At 38.3% G+C, this 21258-nt stretch overlaps 2 protein-coding genes across 6 annotated transcripts in view; one reads left to right on the top strand and one right to left on the bottom strand.

Moving 5' to 3' along the window:
* The window catches only part of IQCK (IQ motif containing K), a 59077-nt gene extending 44469 nt beyond the window's left edge, over positions 1-14608 (bottom strand). The window contains exons 1-6 of one of the 4 annotated variants that reach the window (XM_038186781.2): positions 13606-14608; positions 13329-13467; positions 10010-10290; positions 7941-7996; positions 6100-6238; positions 4112-4209 (exon numbers count right to left, since the gene is read on the bottom strand). In XM_038186781.2, the coding sequence (XP_038042709.2) occupies positions 4112-4209; positions 6100-6238; positions 7941-7996; positions 10010-10175 (459 nt within the window). In that variant the 5' untranslated portion in view covers positions 10176-10290; positions 13329-13467; positions 13606-14608. Of the gene's footprint in view, positions 1-4111; positions 4210-6099; positions 6239-7940; positions 7997-8705; positions 9364-9472; positions 9556-10009; positions 10442-13328; positions 13468-13605 lie in introns of those variants that run through there. The other 3 variants (XM_072024144.1, XM_072024145.1, XM_072024146.1) reach the window with 3 other exon arrangements.
* Positions 9506-19393, top strand: KNOP1 (lysine rich nucleolar protein 1). Of its 2 annotated transcripts, none has more exons than XM_027468804.3 (5): positions 9506-9636; positions 10551-11895; positions 15983-16051; positions 16552-16629; positions 18987-19393. In XM_027468804.3, the coding sequence occupies exons 1-5, from the start codon at positions 9623-9625 to the stop codon at positions 19296-19298; spliced, it is 1818 nt and encodes a 605-aa protein (XP_027324605.3). In that variant the 5' UTR covers positions 9506-9622; the 3' UTR covers positions 19299-19393. The 2 variants fall into 2 exon arrangements, with proteins under 2 accessions (XP_027324605.3, XP_071880244.1); XM_072024143.1 differs by having other exon boundaries at positions 9630-9745.
* The last annotated feature ends 1865 nt before the right edge of the window (positions 19394-21258 follow it).

Below are 21258 nucleotides of genomic sequence, written 5' to 3'. Positions count from 1 at the left end.
AGCTTATTTTAGATGATAAATTTACATTTTTTACTTCAACAGAAGCTGAAAACAACAGTGTCTGATCACTCTCATACAGCTATTCTCAATTACAGTACTAAACTGGGTCCCATTACTCAGTGAATTCTTTCAGAGAATAAACTCTATACTTTGACAACAAAATTCAATTTAATCTAGCAGTTGTAATTTAATCTGTTTTAAGCAAATTGTTTTTCCTTTGCAATAAATTTGCAGCAATCAGAGCAGTGTTGTCAAAACAGTTATCAAAGGAAACAAATTCATTTTAGTTTATTCTTGTCAGATTCAGTGAGCTTATCAGGGAGGAATTCAATCTGAACATTTTTTCTTTTGTTATTTTTTTGCCAGGAAACAGTTCACTTTGTCAGTCAATTAAATCTTTAGTTGCACAGCAGTGAACATTTATAGAAGGAAAAAATGATATAAATTGACCTGTCTTTGACACATTCCTCCTATGCTACATGAATCAGGATAAACACAGGAAATATCTGCACAATGTGCATTGTTAATCCGCAGATGTCTTTGTGAACTAATTATAAACAGAATTCATTTTGCATTTTTCATCTTAAGTATGATGTGCTTTGTAATAATCATACAAAAATATTTGTGATCAGGGATAAGGAGATTGCAAAGTTATCACAAGATCTTCTTCCATTCACTTTCCCTGATCTAACATACTTTAAAATAAAACATATTCCATATGATAGGTTAAAGGCTGAACTAGATGATCTTATAGGTCTTTTCCAACCTAAATGATTCTATGATTACAGAGGCTGCTACAGCAACCTCTTTCTGCAATTGCCAACCAGAATGAAACATCATAGTAATGATAATAAAAATGTTAAACATTGATCAGTTTTAATTTTGAAAAATGAATGCATTACTTAAGTCTCATGAGAGCTGAGATTTAAGAAAATAGTCTTTTCCCCAGAGACATCTGATAGCAGATAGGATAAAGCACAGGAGAAATTATGGTAGGAAAAAAAAACAAACAAAAAAACACAATTCAGCATGGGAATACACTGGACAACCTAACAGGTCTCTTTCACTCCTAACTTAAAAATGAAGCTTCTGCAGACTGTTCTCATATTGATGTTAGTTTGAAGTCTGCAAATATATCTGGAAGCTGATAGTTTTTCTAGGTTTTTGCACTACATGGTAAAGAAAAAAAAAAAAAGTCTATTTTAAATGAAATGTTTAAGTTGCTATGTCACTTTCCAAATAAGATCTTGAAAGATTTCTTTCCTACACAAATGACTACTTTCAGCATAACCCTTTCCCTTTCCTTTTCCAACTTTCTCTTCTGATTCTATAATTCTTCCTTCCCAGGCATGGGTATCTCTGTTCTGATTTCTTCCTTGAATTCCTCAGTTGGTCCCATGATGCAATCTGCCTTACCCCAGTTTCAATTTCTAAACAGCTCTGCTACTTTGTTTCTCATTCCCTTCTCATTCTTCATTCACCTTCAAAACACAAAGGCCTTTAGTTCCTCTCATAAAAAACATTCTTCATTCTCCCTCAGAATTCTCTCTCTTCCTCCAGCCCTGTGCCACACTGACCGCAGTCAATTCTACTGTCCCTCCCTTTCTTCCACTGTTCCTTCCATTTATCTTCCACTGGTTTATTCTATTGGAGCTGCCCTTTGTAAAGGGTCTTTAATGACTTTTGTCTAGCCAAAATTCAAATACAGTATTCTGATCTCATCCTTTATGATATCAGTTACCTTAATCACAATTCATCATTTACCTCTGCTGTTGTCTCATTAATTCCATGATTCTTTCTACTCTTTGCTCTCTTCCTATTTTCATAGATATTTTCTGCTGTGTTTATCACAAGAACCCCTCTCCCTGTCCTTAACTTTCTCCAGGGTGTCTAAGGGCTCTGCTGTTGATCCTAAAAATCTGCTCCATTTTCATGCAAGGTATGGCATGGTCTTTTCTTCAAATTCATATGGAACAACACACTTACTATGAAATAACAGTATACTTAGAAATTACCCATTTAAGTCAGATAAGGAAAAAGAGTATCTAAGCACAAATACCTGGACAGTAATGGAAAAGAACACAAATATTGAGTTATATGGCAAGCATCAAGAGCTATTGTTTTAATAGTTATTGTTCAAAAGGAGGAGGAAATGATGTCGTGGTTGAAAATGATCATCGGACATAAACTTGCTTTCCTAAACTTCCTTCACCGAGAGCAGGACATTTCTCCAAATTAAAAGAAAAATCAGTCAGTGTCTTTTTGATAAGCTGTGCTATTTTTTATGAAGCGTCTAGATATCAGAAACTTCACATTTGCTTTTTTTTCTTAGTTTACTATAAAGCAACACAGAAATGTACAAAAATCTATTTTGAGAACAGATACTTTCTAACCTATAGACAACTGAACCTCTGCAAAATATCCCCGATTAAAAACAGACAAAGTACAGACAAATTTGTGCTGAGTTTGAAAACTGAAGTATTTCTAAAAATTCTCATACTTTGTATTAAGTGCTGGTTTATTGCTTTCAAAAATACATTAGATCTCTTTAGGACAGTATTTTAAGCCAGCTATAAGACTTCCCTTTTTGTTAAAGGAGATCTGCTTCCTTAAAAAAATAATAATAAAATAAAATCAATATAAATTTCATTAAAAGTGTGATGAATAATATATATGTTCAATCAAACCTGTTCTAGGACAGACAACATAAGTGTGATGGCAGGAATAATGTACAGAGATGTCATGCCATAATGGCATGTAGGTGAACCACTTTCCTATTTCACCTGTACTATCACAAATTATAAATAGATATACAATCATCTATAAAGCAATCAGTTATAGACACAAATCTTGTGAAGACTAAGCAAAAATGGAAATAACATACTTTCATTAAAAATATAGAATTGGATTTGAAATGCAAGTTTGAGGTGTTCATTCTAGCATGGTTAAGTGAATTTTGGTAAGTGAACTTGTGACTTTTTGGCTGTGCCAAGCACATGTAAGTCAGTGTCAAACTGTACATATGTAATTTTTACAAGTCATTTTTCCATGATGTCTATTGCCATATATATATATATAAGCCTGTAACAGGAATATGCCAGTGGTTGGAGCGGAGGTAGACTGAGACCTAAGATGATTAGTAACCCACACAAAATCACATAGCTTTCATTTTGATCTATAACCCCAACAGCACAGACTGTTTTCCTCAGATATGCATCATGTACAAAAAGGAAGATACTTTCATTGTCAATTATGTTAATTGCTCTTTATATTATGAAGCAAGTAAGAAGAGATTCAGTTGGGCATAAAAACATAGAGGAGCAAAGCCTTACAATTAAAAGTGTTCATGACAAACAGAAAGTAAGAAACGAATAGAAAAAAAATTACTTCCACAGTTAGAGAAAATAGTTGAAATGATGCAAACCCCACAACTACCAGTTCCTAATCTATTACCGAGTTAAGTTATGCTGATACAGTGAGCTTTATCTTGTATCAGTTCTCATGTATTTTTACGCATTCCCAACATACAATTAAGAATGTCTTTAGATATGTTTACACACACACACAAACAAATTTGTAACAACATACAGAAGATTAGGATTTTTTTGTAAGTACAATTTGTATAAGCTCATTAATGATGCTCTGCTTTCCACTTAAATAGAATTTATATAGAATTATAAAGCTAAAATAGAAAATACACCTATCTTAGGATGTTAGACCAGAAAAAATAACACAGTTCATTTCATTACTCAGTTAAGTAAAATTCAAGTTCTTTACATCACTCTCATACGAGTGACATGTACAAGTCTGAAAGGAAGCCTGTTTGTCTGGAATATCACACTACTTATGCTAGATGTAACTGAATATTTAAGGAGAATTAGATGCAAGCTAGAGATTGGCATAATGACCAAGTGTGGTGAGTATGCAATGTGTTCTAAATTACCAGACAAAAGAACATTCCAGGCTAGCAAGATCCGAAACAACTCTCGATATGTTATTTCATATTATTGTCATCGGTTTTCTTGTAAAAGACTAAATAAAGAAATACAGCCTGTGAAATAAAAGGCTGTGACTTCCTGATATCGATCTGAACTGAAAACTAAGAACTAACCTCAAAACACTTTTCCTTCTTTGCTTGATGTAGAAGTTCAGCCAGTCCGGGTAAGAGCACTGGAAAGATGTAATACTCTAAGTATTCTCGAGGAGAACCTGAGCAAAACAGCACATCTTTCACTTAGAGGGAAGCACTCAGATATCACAAAAAGACACACATTAGATAGCATAAATCAAGTATCAGTCATTTTATCAATACCATTGCAGCTTGAACTAAGCACAGATTCTTTCAGTTTAGATGCAGCCACAGATCTGTCTTCCCTTTCCTTCAGCCAAGAACACATAAACTTGAGCAAATTTCAAACCAAAGGTACATTAACACTTCAAACTACAGCATGCCTCAGAGATGTCAGACTAGTTTTAAATGAGTAAACTCAGATGCCAGAAGCAGCTTAGCATAGAAAATGAGGAGGAATGCAGACTAATTTACCCCGACAGGAAGAAAAGTAAAAGAGCCTATGCTAAACTCAGTGCCATTACAGCTAAACCTCTCTGGGTATCTCTACTCATGCCCTTTGCAATCTGCAGTAATACAGTTGGTTGTAAAATTCACTTTCTAGACAGAGGGAAAAAAGGTTGTATTTTAGTGGTGCTGTGACTTCTTTCTCATAACTACTTCCTACCCAGATCCTTCAGAAATTTGAACATTTCTCCATATACCCAATTTTGCCACAGTCAAAGGTCTGTCTAGGTTGGCACCTCTCATATGACTGCACTGCTCTTACACCGAGGTCTACTTGCCATGTTTCCTAAGTGCTCATGCACGTTGTCATCACTGAGTTCCATGCAAAAGAAGGCAGCTCCAGTTGGCATCACAAAAACAACCAAAACAAAACAAAAATCAGCAGTGCTATTGTACATGTTCGACATACAGGCTAGTAGTTAAACACTTCCCAAGAGACTCAAGCTGTGTTTCTTTCTTAGCTTTTCCCCACATTCCCATCTTCCCTAACAAGACTTTTCACCATCAACTTATAAACTGGTTTAAATCTATCCCTTAAAATGAAAATACCACAGGTGAGGAACTGAAGTTTACTGGGCCTGAGGGAACAGAGAGCATGACCCTGTAGAAAGCAGTACGAGCCATCCTCTCAGAAACAAAATAGAACCTGCTAGGATCTCAGAGAGGCAGAGTTGGCTTACTGGCCTAAGCATTGTCCTCAATTTATAGCCAGACTGCCTGCAATTCAGTAAGTACTCAGGTTTTAGTGTGTGCAGTTAAGATTAAGTCATGCAACCTTCCTCTTCTGGCAATACACGAAACACTGAATTTCTTCCTCTGCTTCATATTTTTAATTGGTTCATATACTGCCAGAAAATGTTCACAATTGGAAGGACGCTACATATACAAAACCTGAGGGTAACACTGTTCCTGAATAGCAACAGGAATTCCTAATGGGCAAGAATGAATGGAAGAGATGAAACACAGAATGAGAAAGTGATGGGAAAAGGTGAAGGAAAAAAAAAGACAAATGTAGGGCTAAAATGCATAATAAAAGTGACATTACTACTTCATAATTTGATAAAAATATACATAGAAATTGTTAAAAATGGAAGAACAGAACTTTAGAGTTGTTTTTACTCAAATCAGTTATGTCTGGTTTGTAATCAATTGGGCAAAGATATTTTGAAAGCAGTTTTCAGATTTAATTACCTGTTTAGTCTATTGATGCTAGTTTTTCATTATTAATTTAGAGGCAGAAACGTTTGTCTTTCTCTCATTTAAGTGGCCAAATAAAAAGTCAGTTTATCAGAAGAGAGTAGAACTACCTTAACAGCTAGACACTGTTACAGATTTCAAATGCGTACCATCTCATTTGGGCTTTCTTCCACTGACAAAGAGCTCAAGCCGGTTCCCTCCGGCGCAATTCCATTTCAGAAAAGGTTTTGTAGCTGTTAACACTTTCAGTGCAACAAATGACAAATCCTTGTCAAATGCAAGAAAAATATTCACAGCAGAGTTCAAGATGACGCATTCCTACTTACACGTTTTTGGATCAGGTGGTTCTGGAAGGGGGGCTGCCTCGGGACCGGGAAGCAACTGTTGGACAACAGTATCAGCTGCAGGGGCTGAGTAAAATTGTTCCATACATAATGGCTGCAGCATTCCTGCTTCCAAAGACACCTGTTCAAGAAAAATGCAAGATAAATGTAGCCTATAAGAATACCACAATCAAACTGTAAAAAAACATAGAACCAATTCAACAGGAAGAACTATATAAGGTCATTCAGTTAATAAAAAAAAAAAAAAAAAAAAGTTCTAATTTCTAAACCAAATATTAAGTTATTTCAGTATTTTCTGCATACTTAAAAAAATCACTTCTTTTGTAGCTTCCATTTCAATAAAAAACATCCAAACCTAACAGAAGGTACGTGAATGTTTTTAAAAGAAGTTGTTGAGGTATCATAGTTTAAAAAATAATTTATCCATTATATAAAATAGTAATTTTTGGAAAATTAAAATTGGCAATGTTTTCTGAATAACTATTTTTCCATTCAGATGCTTAAATATTTGTTTCTATATTGTTCAGAAGTCATGACATGCACCTTTTAAAGAAAATAAACTTTCTTTTTAAACAAAGCACAAGCAGACAAATTCAGAGCAGATGCAAATTCAAATCTTAAATTTCCCCATGCAGAACCAATTATAGACACCATGAGAAAAGATAGTTCACCATTTTACTTCTGTTTTTAGGAACACACGGACTGTTACAGTGAGCCAGAAGAGTACTCTTATAGACAGTGAACTGTCACAGAAATTCAGATACCTCCTATTATACCCAAGAATGCACTAGCATTACATTTGGTATGAAAACGTGTTGTGAAAACTATGCCATCGGGCCACCAAGCTTATTATACTCTGCATGTCAATGACTGCCATATTACATACATTACCATATACAAAGTTCATAAAATGATCCTTTTGGAAATTAAAAAAGTACACATAAACATAAAAAGATATACTATTACATTTTGACGTTAAATGCGCAAATACATCAATAAATTATGCCCAGACTAATAAATGTCCCAAACAGAGTTCACCATTCCAATTTAATAATGTCCTGTGATGAAAGTTCGTTTCACTTAGGGAAACAGGATACATTATATAAAGGTCTAAACCTACCAAGGGTCAGACAAGTTTAACTACAAGGTCTTGATTTTTAAAATAACAAAATAAACTAAATGCAGTGTAATAAGATAAAGCATCTAAAAGATAGCTAGTTTAAATGATATGTGATGCTCAAAATAATTAACTTTCCTGCCCATAGAAATGCTGGGGACAAAGAGATAAATGGGTTTGTCCTTCTTAAATTACATACTGCTTCTGTCTGCCAACCAAGTTTTCCTAGACTGATTTTACTTGGTCAAAATTAGACTTCGACCAAGTGTGATCAAGTTTAATTCTGCTGAGTACAGTGTCCACATAATAGTGCTCTATTATGTATGTGAAAGTGGGGCATTAACTCCTTCGCTATGCTTACTCCTCTTTTGCATATCTCACAACTCAGTCTGCTTGTGACACCACCAGAAAGAGATCCTTGCATACTTCTGACTCCTGCCTGCAAAGCAGACAGTCGTAGCAAAAAGACAGTGAGCCGTACAAACCAAACACAGCTGGTAATCTAATTTTAGGACAGCAGTACCCAAGCTGCTTTAAATAAAAGCAATGATTTGGAATATTGCATTTGTTAATTCACAAAAGTTGTTTACAAAATGTAGTTTTGTTTTCATTTTATGAATAAGACTACTCTGCGGGTACCTAATTTTCCCATTTAGTTATTTAAAACAGGAGGCCCTATGAACGTTTTTAATAGAACTATACTCACAGATTGTCGTTTTGATTCAGGAATATCTGGACACAGAGGCTGTTCTGCTTCATACTCTGAGTAAAAAGAAGCACAGCATTTATCCAAGAGACTTTAAAAACACTTATTTTTATTCTAAATAAGTATTACTTTCTAGAGGTATTTATGCTAGTTTGAAACAATAAACATCAGTATTTTTTTAATAGGGAATCTAAAGTGTTTAAACAAGGGAGAACTTTAAAGCCTCTTGCCTTGGCTTTAATTCAAGTTCAAGGTTCTAAGTGATAAAATAACCCTCTATTGGGAAAAATAGTTTTGACCAAAATAATAATTTAGGATATTTTAATAAAAGTAAAATGCAGATGCTTTCATGGCATTAATCATCAGTTTTACTAGTATATAGTACTGCTTTTCAACTTCATCTATAAGCAATGAAATGCCCAGGACATTGCTAAGTTCTATTCTCTCCACTTGCAAAAAACAATGCAAAAGCAGTACATGATCCACTTACGTTAGAGTGAATCAGGATAAGAAAAAGAACAGAGAAGGCCAATGGACCTGATATGAAAAGAAAAGAAAAAAAAGCCACCACATACAGATTACACAAAAACAGAAGACAGAAGACTCTTACAGGCAAAACAGCAGGTTTACCACTCCACCATTTTAATTATGAGATTTACTGGCATCATCACTTCTGTAGGTAGTGCAGATGCCTCAGCTGAGTCACATTAGAAAAGAAATTTTATTACTACATAACAAATGGCCATTTTTACGTGAAATACCTACTTTAAGGCTTTGCAAAGCACTACGGAAGAAAACATCATTTGGACACCACAGAACAACAGAGGTGGAGTCTCAGCTCCTCAACATTTTCAGTCACCTCAGGTTTGGGAAAAAGACCAAGACTATTATTAGAATCAGGTTGTAATAACGTGAGTTTTGCCTTTGCTGAATACCAATGATAATAGCAATAATCCTGTCGTCTCTCTTGCTTTCCCAAGGCAGTAATCTAACTCCCTTGTCACCACAAAGCACAGCACTGGATTCATTTGTGGAGCAGATTACCGCCTCGCCAAACAGAGGCAATGTTGTTATTGCTTCCTTAGGCCTGCACTAATACTTCGGGCCCTACAGGCAGCACAGGACAGAAGCAGGCACCAAGATTACATTTCTGAAAGATGCTGGCCATCAAAATAACGTTAATGCTCCTGAGTAAAAACACATTTGAACTTGCTCTCAGCTGCCAGAAAAGGCTTTGTGGGGCAGGAGAGAATTTAGCAAAAAGGGCTTTTTTAGGCTGGACAGAGTTTAGCAGAAGGGCTTCCTGAGGCCAGAGGCTGCCTGCCCGGGGCCGGCTCTGCTGCCCTGCCCCTCAGCAGAGCTCGGGGCCGGCCTCAGGGAGCCTGCCCGCGCCCCTGTCCCTGCCGCCACGGAGCGGCCGCGGGGCTGCGGAGCTGACCCGAACCGAGCCGGTGCCGGTGTGGCCGCCCAGCAGGACACCGTAACACAGCATAACACAGCGGGCAGGCCCGGCTGAGAGGAGCGGCGCCCACCTGCGCACAGCTGCTGCCACAGGCTGAGCGCCCGCCCGCCCGCCGCCATGCCGCGCCGCGTCGCCACGGCAACCCCTCCGCCATTACCCGCGGCGGGAGGCGGCCCCGGGCCCGGCTCCCGTTCCCCTTCCGGGGCGGCGGGCGCTGCACATGGGCCGCGGCAGGTGAGCGGAGGCCTCCGCGCCGAGGGCTCCTGTGTGCCTGCGGGGCGTGCGAGGGGCTCGGAAGGGGGGCGGCCGGGTGAAATCGCCTGAAACCAGGAGCTGGAGGCGGGTTAGCCGCCCCCCGCGCTGGGAAGCACGCGGTGCCGGGGGGGTGGGTCAAATAAAATGGGGTTAGGCGGGGGGGGGGGGCGCAGCACTCGGGTGCGGTGCGCCCCTCAGCACCGGGTCATTAAAAAAGCTCGACAAGGGGCACCTCAGGAAATCCTGTGGATTAATTATTGGTTAAAAGATGGGATGCAAACAGGCATAAATAGGGCTTTCGGCAAAGGGAGGGAGTGTTGCACGTGGGCCCCAAAGGCGTCTCTGCTCTAACCTGTTCGTAGGTGTGAGTGTCCCGAGAAAGGAAAGGGGTAGCAAGGCCATGGAGCTGCAGGCAGGAACAAGTACGAGGTGATGGCTGCAGTGGTTTGAAACAATCCTGTGGTAGTAAGCGGTAGATGAAGTGATGAGAAGTTCAACACGTGTAAATGAAAGGTCATACCGGTGTGGAAATCCACCTTCACTATACTTACTGATTGATTTCATATGTATGTATGTATCTTGTTAGGAAGGATTTCTGGAGGGTAGATATTTCTGTGAAAATATGCTCAGCAGCTGTCAAAAAGACAAATAAAAAGTTAACAAAACTAACTAGGACATCACTACGACAAAAAGTCACCCCTTCATCACTCCAGTAACTATAGTTTCAGTGCTGCTGACAGTTCTGGTTCCTGCCATTGCAGAAAGCAGATCATCCTTGACGCTTTTTTCCAGGTTTGCAGTCAGAGATACTGAATGCTTTCAGAATAAAAATAGGCTAGGATTTGCATCATTGTGTTGAAGCTGTACGCTAACATCTCTATTTCATTTTTTAGAATGACAGTGAAGAGAAAGAAAAAACAAATTCACGAGGAACCTGAACAGAAAAATAAAAGAGTGAAACGTAGTGGGAGCCAGACTATCATTAACATTGAGAAAGGCATTCCAAGTGTCATTAAAGCAGGGGATGATGACCGGTTTGAGACAAAAACAAAGGCCAGGAAAAAGGAAAGTTTAAAAGAAGATGAATGTTTAGATCAATTAAATCTGAAGAAGAAAAACAAAAAAAAGAAAGTTGGCTCTGAATTACCAAAAGAAACACGTTCAGAAAGCTTTGTGAATGTAGAAGGCCATCTGGATGTAGAACAACAAGAGGAATCGGAGGAACAAATTAAGATTTTCAAAAAGAAGAGAAAAAAAGATCGACGCCGTGCCTCCTTCTCACTGGAGAGTAATCACAGCAGTGATGAGCTTTCAAATCATTATACAGATGGTACTCAGGGAAATGAACTTTTTTTCAAAAAAAGCAGAAAGAATGTCACTTTGAATTTGAAACTGGGTAGTGAAGTAACTAAGAAAAAAAAGAAGAAAGATGTTTTTTCTTCAGCATTAGAGGACATCCAGGACAATGCATATAAGCATTCTAAAAAAGACTGTAAAAAAACAAACACATGCATTTCAGAAGAGAAAGCTGTTATTGATGAAAGTCGTGGAACACATATTACTCAGAGTGATGAGGAAGGTTGTATGAGAAGAAAAAAGAGGAAGAAGAAGAAAAAGAAGCCTGACTCCTTTTTACCTCTAGCAGGTAATCAGGATATCTGTGGAGTTCATGATAGAACCACTGCATTAAGTGACTTCAGAAAAAGACAAAGAAAGGAAATTACATTCACGGATAAAGAGGAAGAAGAAACTATTGAGAATTCTGAAATTATCAGAAAGACCAAGAAGAAGAAGAAAAACAAGAAAAGCAAAGATGTTTTCTCCTTAATGTGTGAAGATAAGCAAGAAGTTGAGTCTGAGCAGGAAGAACTGTCTGGAAAAAAATGCTGGAAGAATAACAAAGATAATAGTGAAGTAACCAAGAAGAAGAAGAAAAAGAAGATTCAAAAGGACAAGGAAACTACTTACTCAAAAGTTTCTTTAAGCAATGACAACGCATCTAACAGCCAAAAAATAACACTATTAGAAAGCAACAAAAAGAACAAAGAGACCAAAATGAAGCTAGCAGAATGTGCCACAAGGGACATTGTAGATACAGTATTATGCAATTCCAATCACATGCCCTGTGACAAAAAAGGGGAAAAAAAAGTACTACGGGACTCTGCAGAAGAATCAGGTTCAAAAGCAACTATAAAACAGAAAAAGATCAGAGGAGAAGACATGGGAAAAGAGGCATCGGTAAGTTGTAAAGAAGGTATCTGCACCCTCCTGCTAAGGAATTGAAAGCATCTTACATCATCAGTTCCCTATTTTGCAGGCTGTTCTGACTGTTACACTAAGGTCAATGGGGGCCTCCTCTGGGTTTTTAGGAACAGCACACAGCATCAGATAATCTATTGATTATAGCACATAATATTTGTGAAACAGGAAAGTTATTTTTTATGCCCAGTGCTGTAGTAGTTTAGTGTTTCAATTGTGAAAATACAAAATAACATAAATCGCTTAACAGCAAATAGTGGAACAGAAAGAATGCTGGTATATAATTATAAATGTCCTTGTGTCATTCATTAGCTCTTTAAAAAGTGGTAACAATCATATAAAACAGAATACCAGAGCAGGTATGTAAAAGTGGTGGCATGAATACCTCGAACTCCTAGACAGACTCTTTTCCTTGAGACTTTGCTGCTGTTGCTACTGGAACTGTATAGTGTTAGAAACCAAGGGGGGAATTTTAGCCAAAACGTGTTATCTAACTTGGATGAAACTTAAGAGAAAATCCTAAATATAGAGTAGACCCAGAGCATTGATGTCTAAATTGTGATAAAAAGTACTAGGGAACAAACTAAACAAAAACTAGAACACATTCATAATTTGGAGGGGAAAGAAACAACTATGCAAAACTAGAAATAAATAGATTTTAAGAGCTGTGTGAATTTAACTCAAGGTAAATGGAACTGTATCCAGGCTGTTAAAGGAAATCTCATCCAAGAATCCTTGAGTACTGCTATTTCTGTGGTGAAGTAAACATGGAGAGGAACTGATGAAATAATGGGGAGAACAGATCTGTTTGATGTATTTAAAAGATGAAAGATATGAAATACAGGGGTTTCTTCAAAGTTTTCCAAAATTTAGACCATCGAGATGTCTAGACTAGCAGATGCTTTTTTTTTTTTTTTTTTTTTTTTTTTTAAACTTAGGTTTCTCCTTTTGAGCTTTCAAAAGTCAGGGTGGTTTTATCGCTGGGATATATCCTTTAATTAAATTTACATTTTTTTTTTGAGATGGTTGGACACTACTTGGATTCTTGCAGCTGCTCACGTGTGTGGAGGCAAGATAAGTCTTAAAATGATAAGTGACCTTCCTGATGGTACTATCTAATTATGGAAAATGTAACAAATGCCCTGCAAACTACTGAGGAGAAAGGGGGTAGGGTGATGCATTCTTTATTCCTCTTCCCCATATTCAGCTTGGTACATTATAAGAGCTACTTTAGAGAAATTCTCAAGATTTCAAACTCCAGGTAATTTAATTTGTTCTAGAGAAATCTGGTTCCTGCCAGGCCAAAAGACACCACTGCAATAAATGGCTGATCATGTCAGTCTTGCATTTAATTGTGCCGCAGTCCTGAACCATTTTCTAGGGTACACTGCATGACACACACTGCTGCATACCTTGAAAAATCCTCTGTTGGGCTTCTGCAGCAAGCAGAGTAGCAAGTTTATGAAGAGTGTGTGGAATGCTACCCGCTTCGTGTCAGAGATTCATGTTTTCCCCATTGGATACCATTACGGGCAACTCAAAGTAAGGAGGCTGAAATAATCCAGAGAAAGAAAGACAATACAAAACACATCAGTTAATACATAACATACACAACGTTAACTCTAAGATTGCTGTATGCTAACATACAGAAGTTTTTGAGAAAAGTGAATGTGAATTGATTGTACCTACAGTGAACTCGTCACGTGCTGTCATCACTTCTCAGGCTGCTGTGTGCTAAACCTTGATAGTACGGAGCAGGTGGCGTTCAGTCCCTTTGTTAAAATATGAAAACGGAGATGACAGCTTCTGAAAATGTTTTGCCAATAATTATTTGTCATTGTTAGTGCTCCCTCATTTTGTAGATGTAACTGCATTGCTTGTAGAACAACACGGGCAGCTTGTACAAGCACACTGGTACGTGTGCAGGTGGCGTTGATAGTACGGAGCAGGTGGCGTTCAGTCCCTTTGTTAAAATATGAAAACGGAGATGACAGCTTCTGAAAATGTTTTGCCAATAATTATTTGTCATTGTTAGTGCTCCCTCATTTTGTAGATGTAACTGCATTGCTTGTAGAACAACACGGGCAGCTTGTACAAGCACACTGGGCTACCAGCCTAGAGTGTGTGTGGGAGGAGAACATATGCCAGCCGTGGGCATCCAAGGCTCAGTCCTCTTTCACTTGAATGAATACTGCCACTGATGTCTGTGGGAACAGCCTGCGGTCTTGAACTTCTCAGTTTTTCTGTAGACATTAGAAGGAAATAACTGTGAGAGTGAGCAAAAACTGGTCCATTTGGTTGGCAGGCGCGGGGCTTGGGTGGTCATTCTGACAAGGACATTACTACTGTGCTTGCACAGGATCTTCTCCCTTTTAAGAAAGCACTCCTAACTTCACAGCAAAGGTGCTACCATGACGTCTGGCATGCCTTGTGTTTAAGAGACTTCATACTGTTAGGGAGTCCAAGGAGAGTCAAATGACAAATACAACAAATGCATATCCAGTGTTAAAGGGTCCAGTTTACTTTGATTTTTTTTTTTTGGCTGCAGATAGCATAACCTTCCATGTGTGAATATGCTCCCCTTCCAGGAAGTTTGAGGAAGAAGAGACCTGCACATCCCCCAACAGGGGTTTATATTTGCCTTTCAGTGAACTTCAGTAGGTCAAAAACATGCTGTGAATTAGCAAGGAAGGGGGAAAACCAATCCTTCTTGCTTGTCTGCCACTTACCATTCCAGCTTTAAAAAAAATTAAAAAATAAAATCCAGTGCAGCTGTTTGCAGAATCTTGTCTTGACAGTTTTCCTGCTTGTATTAAGAGATCTGAAAAGACAGTACCAGGCCATCTAGAAGGTTTTTGGTTTTTTTCTTTTTTCAGTTAAGAGAGCAAGCTCTCCTCATTGCAGACGGTATTTTCCTTTCTGTAAATGGATATACTTGTGAGTGTGTGTGAAATCAGTGTGTAAAAGGTAGCTTGGAAAATGAGGTAAATCATTCATGGCTTTAAATAAAACTGTAAACCCTCAAAAACGTAACAGCAGGTTCTGCTGACAGAAGTATGTTACAAATCTTTTCCTTGTCTTAATGTTCCCTGGCTATTTCATGCTTGGATTATTGTGTTAGCTGTATCAATAGATCTTCCCTTTGGCCGCTTTTTCCAGGCTGGTCTAAAGCTTATGGCTCTAATTTACTGCTATCCTAGACTTAAAACTTACCTATTACACTGGGTGCCCAACAATCTTATCCTTACTACAAATTTGGAAAAGAAAGACCAAGGGCAGTGATCTTAAAACTCCAGTCATTAGGAGCACAAGCTGCTGTACGGCTGCGCTATGGTGAAGAGTTACCAGTAACAGCTTGTGGATTTACCTCCTGCCATCCTGCCTATCCATTCCTGCTGTAGTTGCTCAGTCTTTAACATCAGGTTCCTGTTTCTCACTCTCAAATGTGGAACTATTGTGCTGTTTGCTGCCATCGCCAGGGAAAGTTTATGTACGTGTCATGCCTCTCCCCATACTCTCCAGACTGGAAGCTCCTTGAGGACCACCACCTATTCTGCATTTGTACAAGACAAGTACAAACCAGCTGCCTCTCGAGTGGTTTTGTTTATTTTGAGCAGTGGCTAGTGGGATCGACATGATCCAAGCTTGTCACGTGCATTTAGAGGGGCCATTATCTTACTACTGGTTGAATTTTTTTTCCACTCCTTTCTGTCCCCTATTTCAATTTCAGCTCCTACAAAAGTCTTTAATTTGAAATGACCCTGTCTGTAAATGTTACTATATGCACCAGTAATGTTGGCAGGTCCATTTTTATGTGTGAATTTAAGTCCCCCACCCTTTTTGCTTAAAAAAAAATCTGTTGTGAAAGTTTTCTTTGAGAGAAAATCCTTCTCAAAGAAATGCACAGGTTCAGTTGGCATTTCCAGCTTAGGTCTGACTATTTCTTCTGGCCCCCCAAGTAATACTACTGCATTCCTTACTATTTTTACTGTTTATTCTTGTATAAATTCTAATTAACAAGAATGGATAATATTCATACAGTTGTTTTTTTTTTCCCATTTTACAGGAAAATAGTGATGATGTAACTATTGTGCAGGAAAAAAAAGGAAACTGTGATGAAGTTAATATAGACAAGGTATGCACTGTATTAATTACGTGTGATTTAAAGCAAATAAGTATTTAAGGTCTACCTAGAATTTGTAACAAAAATACTGCTTTGTTGCTGGTCTATGCCAGTATGTCTCTAAGTAGAGCTCTACTTAAAATGTGCTTTACCTCTTACGGGTTAAATCCAAAATGTACAGCTCCAGTCAATGTCAGAAGCTTCTAAGTAGTTTATTTGGTTAAATACAGGTTTCTCTGCCTCATCACTGTTGTCAGTTTCAGTGTAGCTGTTACCTGCAGTTAGAAGATTAAACATACCTGATACTACAAAATGTCCATTTAAAATACCACAACAAAAAGCATAGTTCTTAAGCTGCGTGTGAAAGGGGATCACATGCAACTTTTTAAGTATCCTTGCAAAATACTGAAGATAAGTAACCATATTATTCTTCCCTCGTCTTTTTACTTTGAATTAAATTGTCATTAAACACACTGAAGGCAGTGACTTTCATTGATTTTTCTGCATGCTAGGCGAGGCGGCAGGCTCTACAAGAAGAAATTGATAGAGAATCTGGAAAAACTGAAGTTTATGGTTCCAAAATGCAAACGGTATGTATGATTTTAGACCTTGATCTGATGGAAGCAGCGTCCCAGAGCAAGTTCCTGAAAAAAAATACTGAAAATTGCACAGTTTTCTTTATGCAGCTCATGCACGTGGCTTGGCACCACAGTTTGATTGTAAATTTCAGGTCATGCTATAGAACAAATTACATGCTTGAATGTAAGGTCATGGTATGGAACGAATACTAAGGCAATCTGAGAGCTGACCAGTGAAACTCCAGTGTGAATTGTACAGAGATCTGATTCCCATCATCAGTCCTCAAAAGCAGCATTTTCTCTGGTTCCTCTGGAGAACTAGCCATGGTGAATTGCTGCAAAAACATTTTCTGCTTACTGTGAAATATAAATGATTCTAGGCCACGGACATAGCTGTCACTGAATTTTATCTGAATTGCTATCCGGGAGAATTTGCAGACACAGAAATGAGGATGTACATGGAAAGGTGAGAGAGATGATAACTGACACTGCGTCTGTGATACCTACAGGCAGTACTTTCCTAACTTCTGCATCTTTCTTCCACCTCTTTGAAAGATGATTCTTTATTCTTTGTTTTTGCATCCTACAGTGCCTGCCTCCTGGCAGGTTTGCCATACAATAATGTAGCTGTTCCAACAATGTTCAGCAGAAGTAATAAGATTCAGGAGGAGAGAAAGCTTTGCTAATAATTAAGGATTCTTAGTTGTCTGCAAAACTGTTCTCCAGGAGTGCCAGTTTGCCTAAAAAGTAAGACCTCAACAAAATCCCAGAAATAACTCATGTACATTCTTATGCAGTGGGAGGCAGATAGTTGCAGTTGCACAGCTCACAGCAATCTAGTAGTCTCTGAAATCACTGAGGAAAAATTACTTTTTTTGGCAGGGGATCCCCTTTCTTTGGGCTAATATATTATTGTTTATTAGTACATAGAAGAATACAAGCTATGAAAACTAAATCATGAGCTTCACACATAGTGAGCCTGAAATGCTGCAGCAAAAGTTTTGTGTAGTGTTTGCTCTCAGTTCACTTAAAAAAATTACAGGGTTTGACAGGGTTTGATTTCTGCATCTGTGCAGGTATCTGTCTCCCATTCCAAAGAGAGGACTATCACGTGTGTGCTTCCATGACACAGACGGGGGCTTATATGGCAACTTTTTTTTCTTTTATCAAAAGTATTAGGGATAACTTTCTTTTATGAGAAGTATTCTGGCCTGTGATATAGAAATATAGGGCTGGAGTATCTTTCAATAACTTATAAAACCTGCCACAGCTTGCCTGCAATGTTGTATAGCATGCTGTGTGTTGTGCTGGCTGTCCAGTGGAGAATGACTGTTTCATGCAAACTACAACTGTTCAGTTGGAAGGATTTCAGGCTCACAAACACACCACTAGATTCATTTTTTTCTTTGATGCATCCAGATCAGTCTGCTTAATTAATGATCAAGCATTCTTCCATTTAATATCACCCCCAATTTTAAAGAAAAAAGGGAGTAGCAGTTCTTGCCAAAAGTAGTTACAAATGACTGCATAGCTCCTAGCTATAGCTCAGAAGTCAAATAAGATCCTTTGGTAATGAAGCATGGTCTTAGGTAAGCCAAAAGTTCATAAGCTTTCTAAATTGTACCCTGTATCTTGGGTTATACACAAACAAGTAGTTGAATTCTGATTTTACTTGGATGTTACCTATAGTCTCAGAAAGGAGCCAATATCTACAGGCAAGAAAAAAATGCTGGAGTGAAATAGGTAAAGAATACAGTGAGAGGCAGAGTTATGGAAAGAACAAACTGCAATCGAGGTGAGGTTTTAAGAGTATTATGTTTAGTCCTGTTGGTTAAGGGTATACCTTCAGTTTTTGCACCCTTGCAGTATAATTGCTAACTAGGGGGATGAGAATGCAATTGTTCCTTGATGCATATGAGCCGGATGGAATACCATCTCTTAAATTAATGCAACAAAATAGTGCAGAAGCAACAGCTACTTATGTAGGAAGATGAAAAGTTAACCGTGAAAGTGAGAAAAAGGTAAAACTTACAATTGTCTTAAAGTAAGAGAAATGGTGGGACAAGGTCTGGCACTCTGAGTTAGGGGAATATTACCCAGAGAGCAGAAAAGTCAGGTTTTCTAAAGACAGAGGGAAAAGAGATTCTGAAAGTGCATCAAACTCTGTCTCTAGGTTAAATGAGCTAATGAAGATGCACCCATGCATGGTTATGTCATTCTTTAATTACACCCTTCAAGACATGAATGACTGCTAGCATTGTTAGCTCTGTCAGTTTCTGGTGGCTGGTTGTGTTCTCACAGTGCACAACTGGAAATTGTCTTCCTTACTCAAGGTAGTATTTTAGTGTTCGTCTTGTTTTGTTTCACAGAATACAAAGATTGGCCAGTGGAGTACAGCTGCTTTTCAAAGTTCTGAGCGAGGAATGAAATTTCTTCGACTGATGGGTGGTTTTAAAAAGGGCTCTGCACCTACCCAAGATCTCTCAGCAACTACAAACAAACCAAACATGGCTCTGAACAAGGAAGGGGAGGAAAAATTACAGCAGGCTCTGAAGATGGAATTTGATAAAGCAATGGACTTGAAACAACATAGAAGAATCGGTCTTGGATTTCAGCCTGCTGCCACCAAAAAAGTGTACATAGACAAATATACATCTAGATCTATAAAATTTGAAGATTAGAACTCTGAAGCAATAAAAAGAATGAAAATTAAATGGGTAAATTTCACTTCCCACAATTTTTTTTACTTGAAATAAAATTTGACATGTTCAACAAATTTGACATGAGGCCTTTTTAGTACAAATCTACAGCTGGCTGTTCCAGATTATGTGGAGCTGGGTCCTCACTTGAGCTCAACAGTAAGTTTTTGAAACCTTTACAATATTTTCTTCTGTCAAGAGCCAGCCTCCCTCAAAGACTGAAGATATGTGGACAATGCCTACAATTTTTTTTTTTTAATGCTGATTTCATGGGCTTATTTTTAGCTGCATCGTTGTGATACAGAAGGATTTTAGCATTCTGTAAAATCTTCACATTCTTACACTCAATGAGTGGTTCAAAGCAATGGTTTCTTACTTTGAAGAAACACTACTGGTATGCCAACAAATTTGACCAGGGGAAACTTAACTCTGAAAGTGATTTCTTAAATATTAGTATCTTCAATATAATAACAAATACTGTTGAACATCCTGTTTGTTTTAACTGTGCAGTTTGATTTTCAAGAAGCAGCTGTTATTTGTACATAGAGCTAAATGCTTTGTGGATAGCAGCACAAAATACATGGATCTAGACTTTCTAAATTATAGAAAGCAAGGTAATTTCAATAATGTGCTTATTGGGTGCAGTATATGTCAGTTTGAATGAAATTTCTAATATTCAGTCTTCCAGACAACCTGCACTCTGACTTTAAGAGTACAAAGTACGAGAGTACATTTGTATATGTTGTATTCAGAATTTTAGGGTCCAAAGCAGTCTCAGTGTCTTGCAGGAAGTTACAGAGATAGTGGGAAAACTCATATTTTGTTACTGTCTGTGCCATCCGTTACAGGAGCTAGTGTTCCCTAAGTTTTGGTGAAGTTCTCGTTGTGGAGCAGGACCAGGTGACCGTCTCTTCTGTCTATTCCTGCTGTAGTAACAGTGGCCTCCTTGCAGGGGAACCCCTCTATGCCCCAGCTCAGGTTATTGTCTCTAGTTACCCACTTCACTGTTTTCCTGCAGTTACCTATTATTCTTCATAAGATCATGCCTATTAATCTGTTTATTTTCTTGTTCTAAAGCAACCTTACCTTCCACAATAGCCTTTTCAATTGGACTCTCTACCTGAAAGCAGCTGACTCCTGGGAGAAAATACACTTGCAAAACAGCACTTGTTCCGGTGCATTTTGGGCAACTCTTAAGGGGAAGTTAAAAATCATACAGAGGCTCCAGCATAAGCAGTTGCCATGAATTCTTTCCCATACCTGGGAAGGAGATGCTGAACTACTTCCTACAACAGGCTTTGCTTCGAGGAAACCATCACCTTTAAAGTGTTATTTAAAACCACCACTACGACAGCACGAGCCTGATTTGTACCGGTGCTTCTCAAAGCTGGGTGACTGGCATCAGCCAGCCTTTCTAGTCTTCAGCTGCTGCTTTGCCTCAAGTAGTGGAGGCTGTGTTTTCTGATTTAAGACAAATGCTGAATTCAGGTCCTCAACTGCTTGCCTAGCAAAGAAGTAGTTATAATGGAACAGGTAGGAAAATTTCAAGGAATGACTTCCTTTGGGAAGAGTGGGACAGGAAAGCACGTACGGATTTCTGTTGCAGAGCCAGTCTTGGATATGTAGTGACTGGTCTTGCATTGCCACCAATGAAGATGCTGAAGGTGGTGGTAGTCCTGGACTTGCCTTTGGATGAGGACTTCTTTCCCCTCTCTGGGATCATATCACATATAAGTCTGTTGCTCAACTTCCTGGCACCTTGCTCTTAATAACATTATGCACGTGAAAACATCATAGTTTGAAAAACAACACAGGTATCTGGGGAAAAATAACTGTTCAAGCAGTCAAACTTGCTCTAGTCTGCATATTTAATATATACAGGAGAAAATTCAGGTCTATAGTGAGTGAAGTGCTTTAACTAAAATTAGTTTTGCTCTCACAT

The sequence above is a fragment of the Anas platyrhynchos genome, chromosome 15, assembly GCF_047663525.1.
Source record: "Anas platyrhynchos isolate ZD024472 breed Pekin duck chromosome 15, IASCAAS_PekinDuck_T2T, whole genome shotgun sequence".
Lineage (NCBI taxonomy): Eukaryota > Metazoa > Chordata > Aves > Anseriformes > Anatidae > Anas > Anas platyrhynchos.
The sequence above is the reverse complement of the archived record's forward strand: the minus strand, read 5'-3'. Positions and strand labels throughout refer to the sequence as shown.

Bases quoted from the DNA above. Each gene is read 5' to 3' on its own strand.
- KNOP1 (XM_027468804.3), top strand. The intron at 11,896-15,982 runs GTAAGTTGTAAA...CCCATTTTACAG, and splicing joins ACATGGGAAAAGAGGCATCG to GAAAATAGTGATGATGTAAC. The intron at 16,052-16,551 runs GTATGCACTGTA...TCTGCATGCTAG, and splicing joins ATGAAGTTAATATAGACAAG to GCGAGGCGGCAGGCTCTACA.